Here is a 24812-nt window from a genome sequence, read left to right as displayed (position 1 = left end):
ACCTGTGTCTTGACAGGGTTAAAGGCGAGGCGCCATTTTATGGCATACTCCACGAGGGCGTCAACGGCAGATTGAAGCTTATAACAGAGGAGGGTTTTGCTCCGGGAGCGAGCATAGACCGCCGTATCATCGGCATACAGGGCGAGATGAACCCGCGGAACGGTGGGCGTGTCGGGCGTGAAAAAAGCTGTAGAGGATAGGTCCGAGCACACTTCCCTGTGGAACGCCAGCCCTGATACGCCTCCTGGTGGAGGTACCTCTCGGGATCCGGACATGGAAGGTGCGGCCTTCGAGGTAGGTGGCGATGAGAGGGAGGTGGCCAAAGAGCTTATAAACCAGACCCTCATGCCAGACTGGGTTGAAGGCCCGGGAGACGTCGAGGAAGATGGCCCCGAAGTACTCCCGACGCTCGATGGCGTCCAGTGCCTCCTCGACGAGGCGGAGGTGCAGCCGAGGCTGTCAGGAGCCGCGTTTATATTCTGTTCTCGTAGAGGCCACTCCTGTCGTGGTGCGGTCCTAGTCAGCGGGCTATTGGCTGACGTCGCCTCACAGCCTTCTCTGCTCTTACGTTCTTCATCTTCGTGCCAGCGCTTGTGGTTACGCCGGAACAAAGTCTGTGGTAGAGAAATACCAAAGAGAGTGCGACCAGAATATACATTTTAATAACTTATGAGCGCTAGCCAAGGAAAGTTATATTTATAGAAGGAAAATTCGTAGAAGTTTGTAAAATCTCTCGGAAAGCTTGCAATTTCGACACAAATGACGGCTACGAGCATCTGGCCACGTGGCTTGCGACCACCCGACTATGGCGCACGAGGGACATTACCAACTACCAGGAAGCCACTTCGGTGGCACAACAGCGACAATATTTTGATAACATTACTTCTCTCTTTCAGTAGCTGCTATCACTACCGATTGAATGACGGTGCACCAGTGTGCCCACCAATAGCAGATGAAGATTTTTACCAAATAAATGAGTGCACACGACACTGATTTTCGATCCCCAACTCGCTTCCTATACCAGCTTCCGCATTTCGGCCACCTTCTCTTCTTGGTGCGCCATCGAGCGAAATACATTAATTAGAAGAGCCAGTCCAAGCACCCAATATCTTACTCACTAATCACCATTCTGGGTGCAGACTTCCCACATTCCACGCACCACCGCGCCTTATGCATCCTGTCCTGTTGGCACTTCAACCAAGCCCCACAAACTCAACGATGTAATTCGAAGTGAAATACACTCCAACTTCCTGCCTTTTTCAACAACGCTCCACCTTATCGCATCCTCCCGTTTCCTCCCCCTTGCGTTCTCCCCCTCAATACCTGTTACTTGCTGCTCGCAGTTCCACAATACACATCAATCCACATCTTTCCGTACCCCACCAGCATCACCATTATATCGTAGCATCATCATCAATAATTACATACAAAAATAGGCAGTTTTTAGCATCTCAGTTAGACAGTGAACCGACATCACTTAGTTCCAGTAAAATGTAAGTAGAGGAATTATGGGGAAAGTTAAAGCAGCTTGTAAATTGTGTTGTCGAGACGTATGTGCCTAGTAAGTGGATAAAGAACAGGAGACAGACCCACCATTGCTTAATGACGAGATTCGGAATATACTGAGGAAGCAGAGGCTATTGCACTCTCGGTTCGGAAGAGGTCGCGCAAATGAACAGGAGCGAAGGTTAGTAGAGATTCGTGCTTCTGTGAAAAGATCTGTGTGCTAAGCATACAACAGCTACCACCATCATATCATACCATAGCAAAAGATCTGGCAGAGAGACCAAGAAAATTCTGGTTCTACGTAAAATCGCTAACTGGGTCTAAAGCCTCCATCCGGTCACTTGTTGACCATTCTGGTATAGCAGTTGAAGATAGCAAAACGGAAGCCAAAGTTTTAAATTTCATATTCAAGAAATGGTTCACATAGAAGAACTGTATAAATAAATATATCGTCGTTTGACCATCGAACAGACTCCTGTGTGGACGACGTAGTAATAAGCTTTCCTGGTGTAGAGAAACAAGTGAAGGAGTTAAAAACAAATAAGTCACCAGGTCCGAATGGAATCCCATATTGGTTTTTCAAAGACTAATCTATGCCATTGGCTACTACGGCAAGAAGGGAAGAATGTTGTTGATTGTTGATGTTAATAACGATCATCCTCCTTTAGCTCCTCTGCATTACTGCAGATGACGTGTCACTGAGCACATTTGTTCTGTGCATGCAGTACACGTGAGGCGCCTAGTTGTTTTCACTGCACTGTGTGGAATACGAAGGTTCTGTTATAGTTCACTAACCTGCGTGACTCGAACGCTTCCGAAGTACTTCGCGTGCAATTACGTCGGTCTTTTGTTTTTGATTTAAATTGTTTTTAATAATTCTAAAATGACTGATTGATAGCTGTTGAGAGATATTTATATTAAAAAGTGAAGTCATTCCAATGAGTAGTTTAACTAATAATAATAACTATACTGTAACGTTTTGGCACCCTCGCTCCGAACACAGCAGCCAATCACAGAGCAGTAGCATTATGCAGGCGGTCTTTCTCACGGGAATGGTACCGAATCTAACATCTGTCACAGTCACCTCACACCACATTTCGTCATCTATATACTTCTTGCATCTCCGCTGCTCTGGGAACAGGTTCTTGGAGCCTGATGGCTGACTAAGCCAGAAATATTACACCACTCATTTAACTTGCATTTATCGCGCATCTGCTGCCCAGCGCGAAGTTCCAAGCGGCTGGAAAAAAGCGCAAGTGACTCCTGTACATTAGAATGGCAAAAAAAAAACGGACACGCAAAATTACAAACCAATGTTACAACATCGTTTTGCTGCGGAATCCTTGAAGGTATTCTCAGTTCGAATATAATTAATTTCTTGAATCCAAGAAGGCTATGTCCACGAATCAGCATGGTTTTAGAAAGGATCGCTTTTGCGGATTCAGCTTGCTCTTTTCTCACACGATATACTGAATGGCAACAGGCAGATTCCATGTTTCTAGACTTCTGGAAAGCGTTTGACGCGGTGCCCCGTCGCAGGCTGTTAAGGAAGGTTTGAGTATATGAAACAGGTTCACAGATATGTGCGTGGCTTAAGCTATAGAAACCAGGATGTCGTCTTCAACGGCGAGTGTCTATCAGAGATAATGGATCGCCAGGAGTGAGAGGGAAGTGTGATAAGACAGAAATTATTCTCTGTATACATAAATGATTTGGCGGACAGGGTGGACAGCAATATGTGGTTGTTTGCAGATGGTTCTGTGGTGTACAATAAGGTGTCGAAGTTGAATGACTGTAGGAGGATACAAGATGACAAATTTGTAGTTGGTGTGATGAATGGCAGAGAGCTCTAAATGCAGAAAAATGCAAGTCAATCCGGATGAGTAGGGAAAACAAACCCTTAGTGCTCGAATGCAGCATTATTAGTGTTTGACACAGTCAAGTCGTTTATGTATCTGAACGTTACGTTGCAAAGCGATATGAAATGGAACGAGCAAGTGAAGAGCTGGTAGGGAAGGCGAATGGTCATGTTTGGTTTATTGGGAGAATTCTAGCAAAGTGTGGGTCATCTGTAGAGCAACCGCATGTAGGACGATAGAGTGGCCTATTCTTGGGTACTGCTCGAATGTTTCGGATCCATACCAGGTCGGATTAAAAGAAGACACCGAAGCAATTCAGAGGCAGGCTGCTGGATTTGTTAATGGTGGGTTCTAACAACACGCAGGTGTTATGGAGATGCTTCGGGAACTCAAATGGGAATCCATGGAGGTAAGGCGACATTCTTTTCGAGGAACACTATTGAGAAAATTTAGAGAAACGACATTTAAAGCTGACTGCCGAACGATTCTACTGGCGCCAGCATACATTGCGCTTAAGGATCACGAAGATAAGATGCAAGAAATTGGGACTCGTGTGGAGACGTATGTAGATAGTCGTTTTTCTCTCGCTCTATTTTCAAGTGGAACAGGGAAGAAATGAAGAGTAGTGGCACGAGGAACCCTCTGCCACGCGTCATAAGGTGGATTGCGGAGTATCGGTGTAGATTTAATAGATCTTGTGGTGTCACCGCCAGACACCACACTTGATAGGTGGTAGCCTTTAAATCGGCCGCGGTCCGTTAGTATACGTCGCCACTGTAAGTGATTGCAGACCGAGCGCCGCCACACGGCAGGTCTAGAGAGACTTCCTAGCAATCGCCCCAGTTGTACAGCCGACTTTGCTAGCGATGGTTCACTGACAAATTACGCTCTCATTTGCCGAGACGATAGTTAGCATAGCCTTCAGCTACGTCATTTGCTACGACCTAGCAAGGCGCCATTATCATTTGCTATTTATCTTGTGATGCATGTACCGTCAGACCGATGTTTACCAATTATGGATTAAAGTTGAGTATTCCAGAAGCTACGTACTTTTTTTACTAGACTCAACTCCTTTAACTGTTCCAGACCTCACGCCAGCCTGCGTGAGCTTAAACGCGTGCCTTTCGGCTACCTCATAGTGGCTTGGCTGTCTTGCCAAGTCACAACAGATGTACATGTGTAAATTAATCTAATACTTTAAAAATTATGAAGTTTTTATCGACGCGTATTATTATAAAAATAATTTTTACGTGTGTTTAACATTATCAAACTTTTTGATTAAATTATATAAAAAACTTCGACTCAACAGCGGTTTTATCTGCTGCGAGCGCGTTTCCCCGTGGGGAAAAGAGGAAAAAAAAACTTTTGGCAGTTATGGTCCGCCAGGGGACAGTAAGGGACTCATAAGGAAATCACAGCTGAGGTATCAAAACATGTTTTTGGAGAGTTTGAAGAGGAATATTACTTGCCCCATGAAATGATTTTACCTTCAAGAACAAGATCCACGAAATCCTGCAGTTCGAATGAACGTTGACTGAAAGACATTCAAGAGTGAAAAACACACAGACGTACACACACCTCTTCAAATGGAATCACGTTTGTCTTTGCTCCATCTTCTGTATGTTTCTACTTGGTGTTACTTGAGAAGCCTCAGGCTGATTTCGGCCCTACTGTTTGTGTGCAGGAGGAGGCGCAGCTGCCGCTGCTGGTGTGGATGCCCGTGATAGAGCGGGACGTGGAGGGCGCCTTCATCACCGAGTGGCCCGCTGCCGCCCTGAAGGAAGGCCGCTTCAGCAGGGTGCCTGTCATCACCGGATTCACGTCTGGCGACGGGTTGGAGCCAGTCAGTCGTGAGTTTCTGCTCGTACACTCATTAGCGCTAAGGTTAGGTGTCCCGTTCAGGGAAGGTCCCAGTTACGCGGAAACCCAACTGATGCTGTGGTACTAGCGATCCCAGAGGAAACTGAGATATGTAGTCTGAGATATGAGCGAATACATCAAGAAGGAGAGATCGAAAACGAATTTGCCGTTTTGAAAATATACATAGCGTTCCAGTTAAAAAATTAATAGGAACTGTTGATTTGAGGATCCTTTTCGTGATGGGACGATTTAGAAGGCGCGAGAGCGTCACGAAAATCGTCGAACTCTGCTGGCAGACGCAGCAATGAGGAGGTCTGCTGTTGAAATCAGAAGAGTAGGTGCTTCAAAGAAAACTGAATCAACAAATTAGTAGACTAGATGTTACTTTCTCCAGCAGAGAATGCGCTGTTTAGAAAGTTCCTGGCAGATTAAAATAGCACGCCAGGCTGGAACTAAAGCCAGAACCTTGCCTTTTGGGGGCAATGCTTTTATCGACTGATCTATTCATGGACAGCAGGTAACCCACTGTGACAGCGTCACGTCTGTCAATATGACCTCTGCAGACTAGCCCTGATTCTGTACTGGCCAACCACCGTATCATCCTCTTCCAATGAAGTCATTTTGATGCAGTGTTGTAATACTTCGTCACTGGGCAACGCTGAGGGGGGAAGAATGGACTGTCAGTATGAGATCCGCAGACTAGACCTGATGGGCCATCCAGTACTGGCCAACCACCGTGTCATCCTGTTCCAATGAAGCCATTATGATGTGGTGTTGTAGTACTTCGCCTCTAGGCAACGCCGAGGAGGGAAGAATGTTTGGACTGCCGACGGAAGCCACGGGAAGTGCGGACACGAGGGCATCCGGACCCCATGCAGGAGTGGCTTATGAATGTGTTTGGCTCGCTCGAGAACTATTACCTTGAGTAAAGTTTGGAGACAATGAGAAGAATGCCACCAAGTCAAGGATCCCTGTGGATACTGGGACGAGGCGTACGCTCAATAGCCGCGCGGGGTAGCTGCGCGGTCTGGACGCATTGTCACGTTTCGCGCGGCTCTGCCCGTCGAAGGTTCGTGTCCTCACTTGGGCATGGGCGTGTGTATTGTCCTTAACGTAAGTTAGTTTAAGTTAGATCAAGTAGTGTGTAAGCCTAAGGACCGATGATGACCTCAGCGGTTTGGTCCCACAGGAACTAATCACAAATTTCCAAAAAAAATTCGTACACTCAGTAGCGGGTTGAACTCACAGAGAGACGGCATATGAAGCGTTGGGCACAATCTTGAAACTTGCACTGCATCAAAAGTTCGGAAGCTGACATATCCCGACAAGTCATGGAGCCATGTAGACACTAGGAGAGGCGTAGACACCAAAGTGCCCAGAATTCACTCAGGATAGTGTGTGAAATTTTGATTTGTTGGGGAGGTGTTGGGCTGCATAAAAAGGCTGACAGACCGTAAGAAAGACGCCTACAAATCACTAACGCCAGAAGGCACTCGGACGTAAGGGCGTCCTGACCTAAAACAAAGATAGCTGTTACGAACAGCCGCGCGGGATTAGCCGAGCGGGCTAAGGCGCTGCAGTCATGGACTGTGCGGCTGATCCCGGCGCAGGTTCGAGTCCTCCTTCGGGCATGGATGTAAGTGTTTGTCCTTAGGATAATTTAGGTTAAATAGTGTATAAGCTTAGGGACTGATGACCTTAGCAGTTAAGTCCCATAAGATTTCACACACTTTTTTTTGTTTTTTTGTTACGAACAAATGAGTCTGTTGTTGTGTGGTAGCTATTGCGACAACTAGGCAATGCAAGCAAACATCTGACCAATGTGCTGGATCTATTGTGCCCAGCGCTGGGAACAGCCTTGACTTAGAATACAGGAGGAAAACGAAGTTCCCGAGTCAAATGCCAGCCCCGAAGAGATCGGAAATCTCCACCCAGAACTGGGAGGCGTGGTCGCGAAACGACAGGCAGTTATTCGGCTTTCCAATGGCAACACCGGGGCTACGAAAAATTTGGGCAGTCTGTTTTCTAGGAAGAGAGCGATGAGATGCGAAAGAGCGGTCGATAAGACAGCTGAATAACAAGAAAATGGAGACACGCCAACCCATTGCCTACTTACACTCATGCTCATAAACACAAATCTGACGCTAATAGCGTAGGCGCATATGGAACACACACGACACAGATCTGTAAGTCAAAGGTATTTGTGATAAGTTGAGAAAACCGTTCCGAAACGCACGTACTACTAAACGCCACTGTTTCCTGCGCATGTACCCCGACATCAATATGGGATATGATCACCATGCACACGTACACAGGCCGCACAACGGGTTGGCATACTCTAGATCAGGTGGTCGAGCAGCTGCTGGGGTATAGCCTCACATTGTTGCACCAGTGTCTGCTGGATCTCCTGAAGTGTCGTAGGGGTTTGAAGACGTGCAGCAATACGTCGACCGAGAGCATCCCAGACGTGCTCGATGAAGTTTAGGTCTGGAGAACAGGCAGGCCACTCCATCCACCTGATATCTTCTGTTTCAAGTACTCCTCCACGATGGCAGCTCGGTGGGGCCTTGCGTTATCATCCATCAGGAGGAAGGTGGGACCCACTGCACCCCTGAAAAGGCGGACATACTGGTGCAAAATGACGTCCCGATACACCTGACCTGTTACAGTTCCTCTGTCAAAGACATGGAGGGGTGTACGTGCACCAATCATAATCCCACCCCACACCATCAAACCATGATCTCCATACAAGTCCCTTTTAAGGACACTAAGGGGTTGGTATCTGGTTCATGGTTCACGCCAGATGAAAACCCGGCGAGAATAACTGTTCACACTATACTTGGACTCGTCCGTGAACGTAACCTGGGACCACTGTTCCATTGACCATGTACAGTGTTCTTGACACCAGCCTTTATGGGCTATCCTGTGAACAGGGGTCAGTGGAATGCACCTTGCAGGTCTCAGGGCGAATAAATCATGTCTGTTCAGTCGTCTGGAGACTGTGTGTCTGGAGATAATTGTTCCAGTGGGTGCGGTAAGGTCTCGAGCAAGGCTACCTGCAGTACTCCGTGGCCGTTTGGGGGCGCTGATGTGAGATATCGGTCTTCTTGTCTTGCTGTACACTGTGGACGTCCCGTACTGTAGCGCCTGGACACATTTCCTGTCTGATGGAATCGTTGCCATAATCTTGCGATCACACTTTGTGCCACACGGAGGGCCCGTGCTACGACCTGCTGTGTTTGACCAACCTCTAGTCGCCTTAGTATTCTACCCCTAATATCGTCATCAATCTGTGTTCTTTGAGCCATTTTCAACACAGTCTGAAAACGTCTGCACACTTACTCGCTGCACTGTACTCTGACATGCACAAACACACCTCTGCGTAGGTGGGCTGCTACCACTGTGCGACGACCGCAGATCAAATGCACCGCATGGTCATATCCCGAGGTGCTTTAAACCCGCAAACCTCCCACCAGAGCGCAGTTTCACCATGTATCAGCATTATTCTTAATTTAGTTAGTATGAGAATGGCTGACAGTACCTCGCTTCCATTAAGGAAGAAGAGAAATTCTGAAACAAACTCAAGTACTTAATTCGTATGAAAAGAGAGATTTTTATCTGAGAGTGGCTTCCCACTCTCCTGCATTCTAGAAAGGCTGCCGGCCACAGCAAAAAAAATTCTATAGCCCGCTTCTCTGACCGAATAGCTTTGGCTCGTAAAAATGCGCAGTTTGCGGACTACCTGTGCTTCACGTGTTTCACCAACCCTTGGCGGCCCCTTTCTTAGATATGGAGACGAACCCCCAGAGAATAGCCTGCGTGACCCAGACATGCAGCTACAGAAAAATTCTACATCGCCCAGTATGGAAAGGATTTTAAAATAATAACTGACAGCTTAATCATAGCAATCACTGAGGGTGCTCATAATCAGCTTTGATCTACATTGACAGGAAAAAAATCACAACACCGAGAACGTCAACGAAAGTTGACAGGCGTATTTCTACACCTCAGAGATGATGTCTATCAAAATTTCGTACAAGTGACGCTAGTACGCTACTACAAGGGCGCAAATAAGGTTTGCTTTACACACACGCTATAACAGTCGGAGTGTTAGTTACCTTCGAGATTGGACGTGGTGAATTGATGTTAATCAAGAATGCCTTTAAGGTGACAAAGACAGAATTATCAAGACCTGACTGAGTGAACAAGGTCGTGCAATAGGGCTACGAGAAACTGGATATTTCTTGTGCGATTTTGCAGAAAGAGTTGGTAGGAATGTAGCCACTGTACGTGATTACTGACAGCGATGCTCACGAGAACGTACGTTCACAAGAAAACTGGACTCCGGACGGCCACATGGCACTACTGAGAGGGAAGATCGTCGTGTTCGGCGTATATCCAATTTCGGTAGCAATTGGCATCGCTGTGACACAACGAACTCTTGCAAATAGGTTACCTCAAGGACAGCTCCAAGCCAGACGCCCTGTAGCGTGCATTCCACTGACCTCAAACCACCGCCATTTGCAACTCCAGTGGTGTCAAAGGGGAGATAATTCGAGGCAGGATGGAGGTATGTTGTGTTTTATGATGAAATTTGGTTCTGCCTTGGTGCCAGTAATGACCGTATGCCAGTTGAGGGCCTGCAACCAACCCGTGTGCATGCTAGACACACTGAACCTGCAACTGGAGTTTTGATCTGGATGCGATTTCGATTGACAACAGGAGCACTCTTGTGGTTATCCCTCGCACCCTGATTGCAAATTTGTATGTAAGTCGGGTGATTCAATCTGTTGTGCTGCCATTCATGAACAGCATTCCAGAGTGTGTTTTTCAACAGGATAACGATCGACCAGGTACTACGGTTGTAACGCAACATCCTCTACAGAGTGTCAACAAGTTGCCTTGACATGTTCGATCACCAGACCTGTCTACAATCGGGCACATATGTGACGTCATTGGACAACTCCAACGTCATCCACGACCAGCGTTTACTGTCCCTGTGTTGACCGACCAAGCGTGACAGGCGTGAAAATCCACCCTAAAACTGACATCCGGCACCTATACAACACAACGCATGCAGGTTTGTGTGCTTGCATTCAACATTCTGACGGTTACACCGGTTACTGATGTACCAGCATTTCACATTTGCCATGGCTTATCTCGTGCATACATTAACTTATGGTCTTGCAATGTCAACCACTTAAAAACGCTACCTAGACAAATATATTCCAGAAATTCCATTAGTCTACATTAATAATTTTTTGATGTTTTGATGTTTTGATTTTTTGCCGCCAGAGTATGTAATCAAGAATGACTCAGAAACGAAAATTAAATCAAAGGAGTGAAATGAAAGTGAGACGAATCAGTCCGGAATGGAGTGACACTTATCAACTTATATTTTTCTACATTTAGAATAAGCTGCCATTCATCACAACAAACGAAACTCCTTTATAAGTCATCCTGTATCCTCTTACAGCCACTGAATGATGACACTTTTCCGTGCACTACAGCTAATGAAGAAATTAAAACAGAGGGAAAACCAAACACAGAAGAGCTAAAAAGACAGGAAAGGGAAATTTGACTGACTGATCACTTACAAAAAACTTGGGCGAGCCAGCCACCCTGTTGACACATTAAAAACATCTACCCAAAAGCTTGTCAAAAACGGGGAACAATTCACAAAACTTTAAAACTGGAAACACATTCGTTTGATCATTCCATAAAATAGACTGCAGCTCCGCCGGCAAATGCGCTGGTCAGCAAATAAAATACAGTCCAATAAAATGTGGTGCACCGTGATCTGCACGCCACAAACACCACACATAGGAGGGTCCTCTCGCCGGAGTAAAAATCCATGCGTCATAGGGCTGTGGCCGATGCGAAGACGAGTAAGGAGGACCTCGTCCCATCGACGTGGCTGGAAGGAAGTACGCCACGGCCGAGGTGGTGATGATGATGATGATGATGATGATGATTGTTTTGTCGGACGCTCAACTGCGCGGTCATCAGCCTCCGTACAAAGTCCCAATCTTTACACGGTCCAATCTAGACACTTTCACGAATGATTATGAAATCATAAGGACCATACAAAGACCCAGTCACCAGGTAGGTAAAATCCCCAACTCGGCCGCGAATCGAACCCGGGACCTCTTGATACAGAGGAAGGAACGCTAGCCACTAGACCACGAGCTGCGGACTACGGGAGAGGTCCTACCGCACTTCCCGACGATAATTTTGTCCCCGATGAACACTTTTCATCAAGGACAACGTACTGATCTCTCTGACTTAAAAGTCATCGAGCCAGTCACATACCTGAGATCCTACACCATTGGCCATTAAAATTGCTACACCAAGAAGAAATGCAGATGATAAACGAGTATTCATTGGACAAATATATTATACTACAACTGACATGTGATTACATTTTCATGCAATATGGGTGCATACATCCTGAGAAATCAGTACCCAGAGCAACCACCTCGGGCCGTAATAACGGCCTTGATACGCCTGGGCATTCAGTCAAACAGAGCTTGGATGGCGTATACAGGTACAGCTGCCCATGCAGCTTCAACACGATACTACAGTTCATCAAGAGTAGTGACTGGCGTATTGTGACGAGCCAGTTGCTCGGCCACCATTGACCAGACGTTTTCAGTTGGTGAGAGATCAGGAGAATGTGCCGGCCAGGGCAGCAGTCGAACATTTTCTGTATCCAGAAAGGCCCGTACAGGACCTCCAACATGCGGTCGTGCATTATTCTGCTGAAATGCAGGGTTTCGCAGGGATGGAATGAAGGGTAGAGCCACGGGTCGTAACACATCTGAAATGTAACGTCCACTGTTCAAAGTGCCGTCAATGCGAACAAAAGGTGACCGAGACGTGTAACCAATGGCACCCCATATCATCAGGCCGGATGATACGCCAGTATGGCGATGACGAATACACGCTTCCAATGTGCGTTCACCGCGATGTTGCCAAACACTGACGCGACCATCATGATGCTGTAAACGGAACCTGGATTCATGCGAAAAATTGACGTTTCGCCATTCGTGCACCCAGGTTCGTCGCTGAATACACCATCGCAGGCGCTCCTGTCTGTGATGCAGTGTCAAGGGTAACCGCACCAATGGTCTCCGAGCTGATATTCCATGCTGCTACAAACGTCGTCGAACTGTTCGTGCAGATCGTTGTTGTCTTGCAAACATCCCCATCTGTTGATTCAGGGATCGAGACGTGGCAACACGATCCGTTACAGCCATGTGGATAAGATGCCTGTCATCTCGACTGCTAGTGATACGAGGCCGTTGGGATCCAGCACGGCGTTCAGTATTACCCTCCTGAACCCACCGATTCCATATTCTGCCAACAGTCATTGGCTCTCGACCAACGCGAGCAGCAATGTCTCGATATGATAAACCGCAATCGCGATATCCTACAATCCGATCTTTATCAAAGTCGGAAACGTAATGGTACACGTTTCTCCTCCTTACACGAGGGATCACAACAACGTTTCACCAGACATCGCCGTCAACTGCTGTTTGTGTATGAGAAATAGGTTGTAAACTTTCCTCATGTCAACACGTTGTAGGTGTCGCCAACGGAGCCAACCTTGTGTGAATGCTCTGAAAAGTTAATCATTTGCATATCACAGCATCTTCTTCCTGTCAGTTAAATTTCGCGTCTGTAGCACGTCAGCTTCGTGGTGTAGCAATTTTAATGGCCAGTAGTGTATTCCGAGTGATTGGACTTCTATTAACAGTCTACAGTGCGGAACTGTGCGAGACGTTTTCTGGAAAACTAGGAGTACGGAATCTGCCTGGTGCCGGTCATCCATGGTTCACAGGATATGGTGCGAGAAAAGGACAAGTTGAGTTTCGCGTGAGTGATGCTTTCCAAATATGTGTCGATTTAGGTATGTAGGCTTTCCTCCCTCAAGGAAATTTATTAAAATACGTTCAAGAATTCTACAGCAAGGATATGCTGAGGATATGGGTCTGTAATTTTGCGGTTCCATTCTTTTATCTCTATTGTATTCTTGCCTTGCACCATTCGCGGACTGGATGGGAAGGGATGGGTAGGAAATAGACAGTGGCAGCTGGATCACTCGCCACAGGATTAGACTGTGGTAAGCAGCGCGCCTACTGTGTGTTGCAGGCAAGCAGTACCTGGACGACGCGGCGGCGCTGCAGCAGCTGAGCGACAACTTCGTGGCGGCAGTGTCCCCGCAGCTGCACCTGCCGACGCCGCAGCAGCGCGAGGAGGCCGCCCTGCAGCTGCGCGACTTCTACTTCGGGCACGAGAACATCACCGCCAGCGACGCGCAGGCCGTCGTCGACGTAAGTATTTCGCGACGCAAAGATTTGAGCCTCTGCCATACACACCACACGTCTTCTTTTAAGTGCATCACAGCTTCATACAACAATTTTTGTCCTTACTGGTCATGAAATGGTACCGAATGCCTGTGGAAGCATCGTATACTGACTTCTACATCTACATCTACATTTAAATTCCGCCAGCCACCCAACGGTGTGTGGTGGAGGGCACTTTACGTGCCACTGAAATTACCTCCCTTTCCTGTTCCACTCGCGTGTGGTTCGCGGGAAGAACGACTGCCGGAAAGCCTCCGTGCGCGCTCGAATCCCTCTAATTTTACATTCGTGATCTTCTCGGGAGGTATAAGAAGGGGGAAGCAATATATTCGATACCTTATCTAGAAACGCACCCTCTCTAAGCCTGGACAGCAAGCTACACCGCGCTGCTGAGCGCCTCTCTGGAAGACTCTGCCACTTGAGTTTGCTAAACATCTCCGTAACGCTATCACGGTTACCAAATAACCCTGTGACGAAACGCGCCGCTCTTCTTTGGATCTTCTTTGGATCTTCTCTATCTCCTCTGTCAACCCGACCTGGTACGGATCCCACACTGATGAGCAATACTCAAGTATAGGTCGAACGAGTGTTTTGTAAGCCACCTCCTTTGTTGATGGACTACATTTTCTAAGGACTCTCCCAATGAATCTCAACGTGGCACCCGCCTTACCAACAATCAATTTTATATGATCATTCCGCTTCAAATCGTTCCGCACGCATACTCCCAGATATTTTACAGAAGTAACTGCTACCAGTGTTTGTTCCCCTATCATATAATCATACAATAAAGGATCCTTCTTTCTATGTATTCGCAATACATTACATTTGTCTATGTTAAGGGTCAGTTGCCACTCCCTGATCCAAGTGCCTATCCGCTGTAGATATTCCTGCATTACGATGCATTTTTCTAATCCTGCAACTTCTCTGTATACTACAGCATCATCCGCGAAAAGCCGCATGGAACTTCCGACACTATCTACTAGGTAATTTATACATATTGTGAAAAGCAATGGTCCCATAACACTCCTCTGTGGCACGACAGAGGTTACTTTAACGTCTGTAGACGTCTCTCCATTGAGAACAACATGCTGCGTTCTGTTTGCTGAAAACTCTTCAATCCAGCCGCACAGCTGGTCTGATATTCAGTAGGCTCTTACCTTGTTTATCAGGCGACAGTGCGGAACTGTATCGAACGCCTTCCGGAAGTCAAGGAAAATGGCATCTACCTGGGAGCCTGTATCTAACATTTTCTGGGTGTCATTAACAAATAAAGCGAGCTGGGTCTCACACGGTCGCTGTTTCGGGAATCCATGTTGATTCCTACAGAGTAGATTCTGGGTTTCCAGAAATGATATGATACGCGAGCAAAACACATGTTCTAAAATTCTACAACAGATCGATGTCAGAGATGTGGGCCTATAGTTTTGCGCATCTGCTCGATGACCATTCTTGAAAACTGGGACTACCTGTGCTCTTTTCCAATCATTTGGAACCTTCAGTTCCTCTAGAGTCTTGCGGTACACGGCTGTTAGAAGGGGGGCCAGTTCTTTCGCGTATTCTGTGTAGAATCGAGTTAGTATCCCGTCAGGTCCAGTGGACTTTCCTCTGTTGAGTGATTTCAGTTGCTTTTCTATTCCTTGGACACTTATTTAGATGTTAGTAAGAATTACGGAGGCTTCCTATAGAGGGTGTATGAGTGACTATACGCATTTCACACACACAAAATATTCACTGAGCATGTGGAACAAGCAGTGTGACTTCGGAAGTGGGGATGAAGGGTACACTGAGCATGGAAGGTCAAGGCCTCTATGATGTCACTCCTTAAACACAACAACTAGCAATTCAAGAAATAAGTTAACAATTTATTTTAGACCACATTAATTAAATAGTTAACATACAACCAACATATGGCCATCATTAAGACAATACCGAAAAATGACAGCTTCCTTCTTAAGCATGCACCAAATTACAATTACTTAACGAACAGTAAATTGCATCAGAAGTGATTTAAAGAAATGTGGAATGTGGCACGAAATATATATATATATGAGCAATAACAGAAGTAAGACATTACACTTAATATAATTCATTGGCAAGCAAATTTAATTTTTCTTTAAATTATACATGCGAGTTTATCAAACGGGCTGTGACACCGGCTGATCTGAGTAAATTGTGACTTAACTTATCTCGCAGAAGACTGGAACAAAAAAAAAAAAAAAAAAAAAAAAAAAAAAATGGTTCAAATGGCTCTGAGCACTGTGGGACTTAACATCTGAGGTCATCTGTCCCCTAGAACTTAGAACTACTTACACCTAACTAACCTAAGGACATCACACACATCCATGCCCGAGGCAGGATTCGAACCAGCGACCGTAGCGGTCGCGCGTTTCCAGACTGAATCGCCTAGAACCGCTCGTCCACCACGACCGGCAGACTGGACACAAACAGACCGTAGAAAACACGACAAACACCAAACAAACATTAAGTAGCATAAGTTAAGAGGTCAATGTCATCATCATAATCATTTAAGACTGATTATGCCTTTCAGCGTTCAGTCTGGAGCATAGTCCCACTTATAAAATTTCTGCATGATCCCCTATTCAGTGCTAACATTGGTGCCTCTTCTGATGTTAAGCCTATTACTTCAAAATCATTCTTAACCGAATCCAGGTACCTTCTCCTTGGTCTGCCCCGACTCCTCCTACCCTCTACTGCTGAACCCATGAGTCTCTTGGGTAACCTTGCTTCTCCCATGCGTGTAACATGACCCCACCATCTAAGCCTGTTCGCCCTGACTGCTACATCTATAGAGTTCATTCCCAGTTTTTCTTTGATTTCCTCATTGTGGACACCCTCCTGCCATTGTTCCCATCTACTAGTACCTGCAATCATCCTAGCTACTACTTTCATATCCGTAACCTCAACCTTATTGATAAGGTGACCTGAATCCATCCAGCTTTCGCTCCCATACAACAAAGTTGGTCGAAAGACTGAACGGTGCACAGATAACTTAGTCTTGGTACTGACTTCCTTCTTGCAGAAGAGAGTAGATCGTAGCTGAGCACTCACTGCATTAGCTTTGCTACACCTCGCTTCCAGTTCTTTCACTATGTTGCCATCCTGTGAGAATATGCATCCTAAGTACTTGAAACTGTCCACCTGTTCTAACTTTGTTCCTCCTATTTTGCACTCAATTCGTTTATCTCTGTTTCCCACTGACATTACTTTCGTTTTGGAGATGCTAATCTTCATACCATAGTCCTTACATTTCTAATCTAGCTCTGAAATATTACTTTGCAAACTTTCAATCGAATCTGCCATCACAACTAAGTCATCCGCATATGCAAGACAGCTTATTTTGTGTTCGCATATCTGAATCTCACTCAGCCAGTCTATTGTTTTCAACATATGATCCATAAACAATATGAACAACAGTGGAGACAGGTTCCAGCCTTGTCTTACCCCTGAAACTACTCTGAACCATGAACCCAATTTACCGTCAACTCTAACTCCTGCCTGACTATCCATGTAAAGACCTTTAATTGCTTGCAAAAGTTTGCCTCCTATTCCATAATCTCGTAGAACAGACAATAACTTCCCCCTAGGAACCCGGTCATATGCCTTTTCTAGATCTATAAAGCATAGATACAATTCCCTGTTCCACTCGTAACACTTCTCCATTATTTGCCGTAAGCTAAAGATCTGGTCCTAACAACCTCTAAGAGGCCTAAACCCACACTGATTTTAATCCAATTGGTCCTCAACTAATACTCGCACTTTCCTTTCAACAATACCTCAGATGATTTTACCCACAACACTGATTAAAGAGATACCTCTGTAGTTGTTACAATCTTTTCTGTTTCTATGTTTAAAGATTGGTGTGATTACTGCTTTTGTCCAGTCTGATGGAACCTATCCCGACTCCCAGGCCATTTCAATTATCCTGTGTAGCCATTTAAGACCTGACATTCCACTGTATTTGATGAGTTCCGATTTAATGTCATCCACCCCAGCTGCTTTATTGCACTGCAATCTATTGACCATTTTCTCCACTTCCTCAAATGTGATCCTATTTACATCATTATTCCATACCATTGTGCATCGGAATCTGAAACATTACTGATCTTATTTTCACCTACATTGAGCAACTCTTCAAAATATTCCCTCCATCTGCCCAAGGAATCTACAGGATTCACCAGCAGTTTTCCTGACCTGTCCAAAATACTTGTCATTTCCTTCTTACCTCCCTTTCGAAGACTGCTAATTACACTCCAGAATGGTTTTCCAGCAGCTGACCCAAAGTCTCCAACCTGTTTCCAAAGTCTTCCCAAGATTTCTTCTTGGATGCTACAATTATCTGTCTGGCTTTGTTTCTTTCTTCAATATAACTTTCTCTGTGTACCTGAGTTCTAGTATGTACCTATTATTGATACGCATTCTTTTTCCTTTTACAGGCTGCCTTGACTGTGTCATTCCACCAAGCTGTTTGCTTCATCCTACCTTTTCTCACTACTGTTCCAAGACATTCTTTAGCCACTTATAGTACTGTGTCCCTGTACCTTGTCCATTCCTTTTCGAATGACTGTAATTGACTACATTCAACTAACTGGTACCTTTCTGAGATCACTGTTATGTACTTGTGCCTGATTTCCTTATCCTGAAGTTTCTCCACTCTTATCCTCCTACATATGGACCTGACCTCCTGCACTTTTGGCCTCACAATACCAATTTCACTGCAGATTAAATAATGATCAGTGTCATCAAAGAATCCCCTGAATACACGTGTGTCCCTCATAGCCTTCCTGAATTCCTGATCTGTTATTATATAGTCAATGACAGATCTGGTTCCCCTACCTTCCCAAGTATACCGAAGAATGTTCTTATGTTTAAAAAACGAGTTTTTGATTACTAAGCCCAGACTGGCACAGAAATCCAAGAGTTGTTTCCCGTTCCTGTTGGCCTCCATATCCTCTCCAAATTTACCCATAACCTTTTCATACCCTTCTGTTCGATTTCCAATCCTGGCACTAAAATCACCCATGAGCAGAACACTGTCCTTGTCCTTTACTCTAACAACTACATCACTGAGTGTATCATAAAAACTATCCATCTTATCTTGATCTGTCCCTTCGCAATGCGAATATACTGACACAATCCTAATTTTCTTGCTAGACACTGTCAAATCTATCCACATCAGTCGTTCGTTTACATACCTTATTGCAACTACGCTGGGTTCCATTTCTTTCCTGATGTAAAGCCCTACACCCCATTGTACTATTCCTGCTTTGACTCCTGACAAGTAGACCTTATATTCTCCCACTTCCTCTTCTTTCTCACCCCTTACCCGAATGTCACTAACAGCTAAAACATCCAGCCCCATCTTACTCGCAGCCTCTGCCAGCTCTACCTTCTTCCCAGAGCAGAGTAGCCCCCATTGATGTTAATAGCTCCCCATCTCATTACCATTTGTTTGCCAAGTCGTATCTTAGGAGTCCCTGGTTTATCAGTTAGAGATGGGACTCCGTCACCTCCTAAGGTCCGAGGCATTTTGCTCTGATTGTTGCCAGCATCATATGTAAGGTACCAGGGAAGCAGGTTGCTAGCCTTACTTGCCCCGAGTCCCACTTTTACCCCAAACGGTTGAGGGACTAACAGATGGATTTGGTAGTCTTTGCCGTATGAGCACAAAGGTGACCACGACTCCGAATATGTCCGAGATGCCCAACCTTATTCCAAAGTATGTGGTATCCCGACTGTCGGGACCACTTACTTGGCCACTCATACGATGCCCGTGGTTCATGAACTTGGACATGACAACAGGAACCCACACCATGAGCCACCAATCAATAATGTAAATTTAAAAAAAACCAATAAGTGCTATTAATAGAAGTTACATATATTGCAGCAATATCAATGCTGTAAAACATTTAAACTAAGAAATGTACACAAATACAATGCTGAAAATATAGTATCAGATCTTTACACCCTCATAAGTTCCCAAACAATATTTCCACACGTGATTAAGACCGACAACGTGTACAGTGATGAAATGGAAACATTTCGAGATGCTATCACGCAATACAAATGCACAACTTTGCTGTAAAACACTGAAACTAAGAAATGTACACAAATCCAGTGCTGAAGGTGTAGTATCAGACCTTTACACTCTCATAGTTTGCTAAACAACATTTCACATACGATAAGGACCGACAATGTGTACAAGATGAAATGGAGAAGTTTCAAGATAATATTACGTCATTCAAATGCACAACATCAGCACAAACTAGGTTTTGTGCACCTTAATTTCCTTGCATAGGTCTGCAATGTAACTGAATTGTTTAAGTTTGGTATGCAGCAAATTACAACTAGACTATGACCTAATATCTTCAATAGTTTACATTTACTACATCTTTCGGGGATGCTGATTTCCTGAAGGAAGTATTGACTGCTGGTCTCCTTCCGGTGACGCCTCTTGCCGGCTCCTCTTATTTCATCAACACGTACACTAGACCATCCAACCAACCCACAAATGACACTCGCTACAACGCAAATGGTTCCACGAAACGAAGGCACCAAAGCCACTTACACCTCCGATGGAGAGCGTTGTTCGAGATGGTCTCGAGGAAATGGTCTGTTGGAGAGAACAGGTACCAAGGCAAGGCGACGAGCAGCGCCCGGAGGTGAGATCAGGCAGGTGCACCACTAACTCGCGACCGTCCTGCAAGGTAGACCGGCCGCGCCGCTGCTGCCCGAGCCCGCGTCTTTTGCTCCGTCGTCCCCTGAAGCACGTCCTAGCGCCTCGTAGTGAGTCCCACGACCAACTCCCCTACCGCAAATACCCGTTGCCAGATCACAACATGGGCAAATATCGTAGTACAGCCGTGTAATCGATAGTACTGCCAAAGAGCTGGTGTGACAGAAAAAGGCACATCACGGCTCAGGCAGTAAAGGAAACCAAAGGGAATTTTGGAAAGGGAGTTAAAGTTCACCTAGAAGATTTAAATCTTTGAAATTTGCCGATGGTGTCGGGAGATCTGTTGAACGGAGTTGATAGTACTTATGTTGGACTCCATAGCAGTCCTTTGTGCAGCGAGCGTTGGATATGCAAATGGAAGAATGCAGCGATCAGTCGCAAATAATCTGAATTTACTGCAGATCCATTTTGACTACAGAAAATCCATCATCAGTGATACAGGTAACAGAAACAATAAGATACAAGATAGTGCACCGCAGTAAAAATACAAAGGAGAAAAATATATTCCATACATCTGCCAACGTGATCACATCAAACTTGTGCTTAAACACATATCTCTTTCAGATTTGAATGCACAGTCACACCTATAAACATAGGGAGAAAGAGATGCAGCATACATGACAGAATACGAACATGAACTGAAGTTGTTTACAGATTACAACAGCACCAACGGTTTGGCCACATCGACCAAGAGCGCCCTCTGTGTGGGCAAGTAATGAAGCTAAAGTTCATTTTTAAAAAAATATCAAGATAGGGGCATGGAATTACATCGACGTTGATAAATATAGACGTGACATACACTGTTGAAATTAGAAGTTAGCCAAAGACTTATAAAAAGTAAATTAATAATGTTAATACAAATATAGACATGTCAACGTTTCGAAAAACGAGTTACAAAAAGTGGGAAGTGCCATCTATAACTGGCGAGTGAACACATTTGCATATAAATGTATAAAATTTAAAAAAAATCATAGACTCATTCTCGTACAAACAGAATGTGATATAAAATTTTATAAAGCAGCAACCTTATCTAAAATATAAAACAGTGACACGGAAAAGGGCAAGGATGTGCAAAACATGGCTATCTATGAAGGACTCAGCAAAACGACTATAAGTGAATTCGAATCTATGTGCGAAAACTAACAGATGACAGTAACGGTATTGGCTAGCTTCTGATATTAACGGCCTATGTCACGTCTATATTTACCAATCTAGATATAACGATATGCACCTATCTTGATATTTTTACAAAAATAAACTTTAGTTTGACTATTTACCCACGTAGAGGCTGCTCTTGGCCGAGGTGGTCAAACTGTTGGTGGTGCAGTAGTTTGTAAACAATAACTTCAGTTCATGTTTGTAATTTGTCAGATACGCTGCTCCTTTCTTTCAGTACGTTTATAGGTGTATTCAGATTTGAAAGAGATATGTGTTTAAGTACAAGTCTGATGTGACTACATTGGGAGATGTATGGTACATATTTTTCTTATTTGTGTTTTTACTGCTGTGCACTGTCTTGTATATCCTTGTAACTTATTTGTTTCTGTTACCTGTAGCATCAGTCATTGCTGTTCTATAGTCGAAACTATTCTGCAATAAATTCATATTATTAACGACTGAACTTAGCATTCTTCCATTTTAAATTTATAGTGTCTTGAGATTATAAGTTGGTGTGCACCAATGCGAGATTCCACTCTTCTGCCTTCCTCTTCATTTTCCCAACGGTACCACGCCCTGCATCGCACAGTCTGCTGCATGTATGGCATCCTTTGGCATACGCAGCAACTCCTCAATAAGTAGTCCTGCTACTGTCCTAGTGACTGTATTTTTCTGACTCGTCCTGATACGAACACATAACCTGTAAACAAAAACAATTTCTGTATGAACAAAGCACTCAATAAAAATCAATAATGGAAACAAAAAAGTCCAGGTGCAATGCAGAGTCGAAATCCAACAAGCAGAATGGTGTGATGTATGGCAACTGATCAAACGGACTGCACTACACTGGGTCGCAGAGCCTGCCTGGCCGTGTTGCTACATGTGGCTCGGCCCACATGATGTGCTGCGCACGCCCCCCGTAGACAATCGTGAGCCGCAATCTGTGGCTCCTCCGAGCCGCAGTCTATGATGGCTATTGGCTGCGATATTAAAGTTTACTAAGAGTTTGTGTTCTCCTCTTTGGATGTGGATCCAGGAGAATCAGCTTCCCTGTGCTCTTCTCATCACATCTTCACTGATAGCTATATCTCTCTAGCCCATCTTCAACATCCTTCTGTAGCACCAGAAATCTCTAGGATTTCTAGTTATCGTCTAAATATCAACAAAACTCAAAGAGTGTAGTCGAATTAAATCAGGTGATGTGGAGGGAGTAGGTAGGTTTTGTTATTTTCAACGGTGGCCGAAGTAAAGGCCTATAAAATGCAGAGAGTTGATAGCAAGGAAGCGTTTCTGAAAACCTATTACTACCGAAAACAGATAAATATCAGAGAGTATTTCTTGAATGCATTTCTATGGAATGTAGCCTTCTGCAGACGTGAAACGGGCGATAAAACGTCCAGACAAAAGGAGAATAGTAGCTTTTGAATGAGGTGATGCAAAAAGAAAAAAAAAGACCGAAAAATTGAAAACATGTGTCACATGTTTTGTGAAATTATGTATCTAAAAGTAAGAAATAAAACAGATTAGAGCAACACTTGACGCACCTTTGAATGATGCTCGAAATCATTTAAATTTTATTAATGGGGACAGTCAGCGAGCAAGAACTTTAGGAAAACATTACTTTTTGCACCACACGCGTTTTCTTTCCAGATATTTGAAGTATTATGCAAAACTGTTGGAATTTTGTACACCTTCGGGCATAGAGAGTATGTCAAGGCTACAACAGACAGCATGATTTACGTAAGTCATCAGACGATTATCCTATAGTACTCTTTAAAAATCAAAAGCCTTAAGTTAAACATTGAAGTTTAAATTCCGTATTGAGTCCTCATTTGCTGTACATTATTCCAAGCATCATTCAAACGTGCATCAAATAGTTCTCTAAACAGTTTTAATTCTTATTTTTAGACAAATCATTTCACAAAACATTTGGATTTTTTTGGCTTCTTTTATTTTAAATTCTTGTTCAGAAAATATGAAATATGGTATATTTAAATATTGAAAGGTAATCTACTATTATCAAGGGTCTATAGATCGAGAAAAAGCGGAGAGGTTTCAATTCATGCTGTGATATTTATTTTTCGCTCTAAGGGAAAAGAAAAAAAGATGAAACTTAAAGGAATTATCCGAATGGGATGGAAATCGGTGAGTGTGACGTACATCTGCAGCAAATAAATAAAAACAATTTTAGAATAATTGGATGATGTATTCAAGGAAAAGAGCTTTATAAATTGAGATATCTCTAGCCCTCATGCAAGCAATTATTTCGCTTGGCATTGACTGATAGAATTGTTGGATGTACTCCTAAGCGATATAATGCCAGATTTTGCCCATGTGGCGCGATATATCGTCAAAATCTCAATCTGGTCGAAAGTCCCTGCCCATAATGCTTCAAACGTTCTCAACTGGGAAGACCGAGCGAGGTGGCGCAGTGGTTAGCGCAATGGACTCGCATCGGGAGGACGACGGTTCGGACCCGCTTCCCGTGAACCTGATTTAGATTTTCCGTTATTTTCCTAATGCGCTTCTGGAAAATGCCGGGATGGTTCCTTCGAAAGGGCACGGCCGATTTCCTTCCTCATCCTTCCCTAATCCGATGGGACCGATGACCTCACTGTTTGGTTCCGTCCCTCAAATCAACCAATCAATTGGGGAAAGGTCCGGCAAACCCCTTGGCCAAGGTAGGGTTTCGAAAGCACGAAGGCAAGCAGTGGACACTCTCGCCATGTGGGGGGGGGGGAATCGTCTTGATGAAATGTAAGTCCAGGATAGATTGCCATGAAGGTCAACAAAACGGGGCGTAGAATGTCGTCGACGTATCGTTGCGCTGTCAGGCTGCGTGGATGACAACCAAAAGGGTCCTGCCATGAAAAGAAAAGGTGCCCCGCACCATCACTCCTTGTCATCGGGCGGTATGGTGGGAGACAGTCATGTTGACATCCCACTGCTGTCCAGGGCCTCTTCAGACACATCTTCGGGCTGGAGTCTTATTGACTGAAGTAGAATCGACTTCAGTGACGAGCCCGCTTCGAAATGGGCACCGATGGTCAACGAAGACGTATCTTGAGACTCCCCGGACGGCGGTTGATGACATTTCTTCTCCACTGAGACCAGAAAAGGGGAGAATTGTTGTGATGTTGATTACACTGGTCGTTAAGTCGTTTAGATAGCAAAACCCCTTTTTATGATATATTTATTTTACAGGAAACAAAAACAGAATTTCTAATATGTACAATTTTTAATATACTGTTGTCAAGATGTGTTGTCATAAGCTGCAGCTACAATATTTGCTGTTTTGTGGGATAT

General features: G+C 44.6%; 1 protein-coding gene across 1 annotated transcript in view; it reads left to right on the top strand.

Moving 5' to 3' along the window:
* LOC124805445 (venom carboxylesterase-6-like) overlaps positions 1-24812 on the top strand; it is a 135751-nt gene that overhangs the window by 73898 nt on the left and 37041 nt on the right. Inside the window, exons 6-7 of the mRNA XM_047266007.1 lie at positions 5050-5215; positions 13380-13561. Coding sequence (XP_047121963.1) covers positions 5050-5215; positions 13380-13561 — 348 coding nt within the window. The remainder of the gene's footprint in view (positions 1-5049; positions 5216-13379; positions 13562-24812) is intronic.

The sequence above is a fragment of the Schistocerca piceifrons genome, chromosome 7, assembly GCF_021461385.2.
Source record: "Schistocerca piceifrons isolate TAMUIC-IGC-003096 chromosome 7, iqSchPice1.1, whole genome shotgun sequence".
Classification (NCBI taxonomy): domain Eukaryota; kingdom Metazoa; phylum Arthropoda; class Insecta; order Orthoptera; family Acrididae; genus Schistocerca; species Schistocerca piceifrons.
The sequence above is the reverse complement of the archived record's forward strand: the minus strand, read 5'-3'. Positions and strand labels throughout refer to the sequence as shown.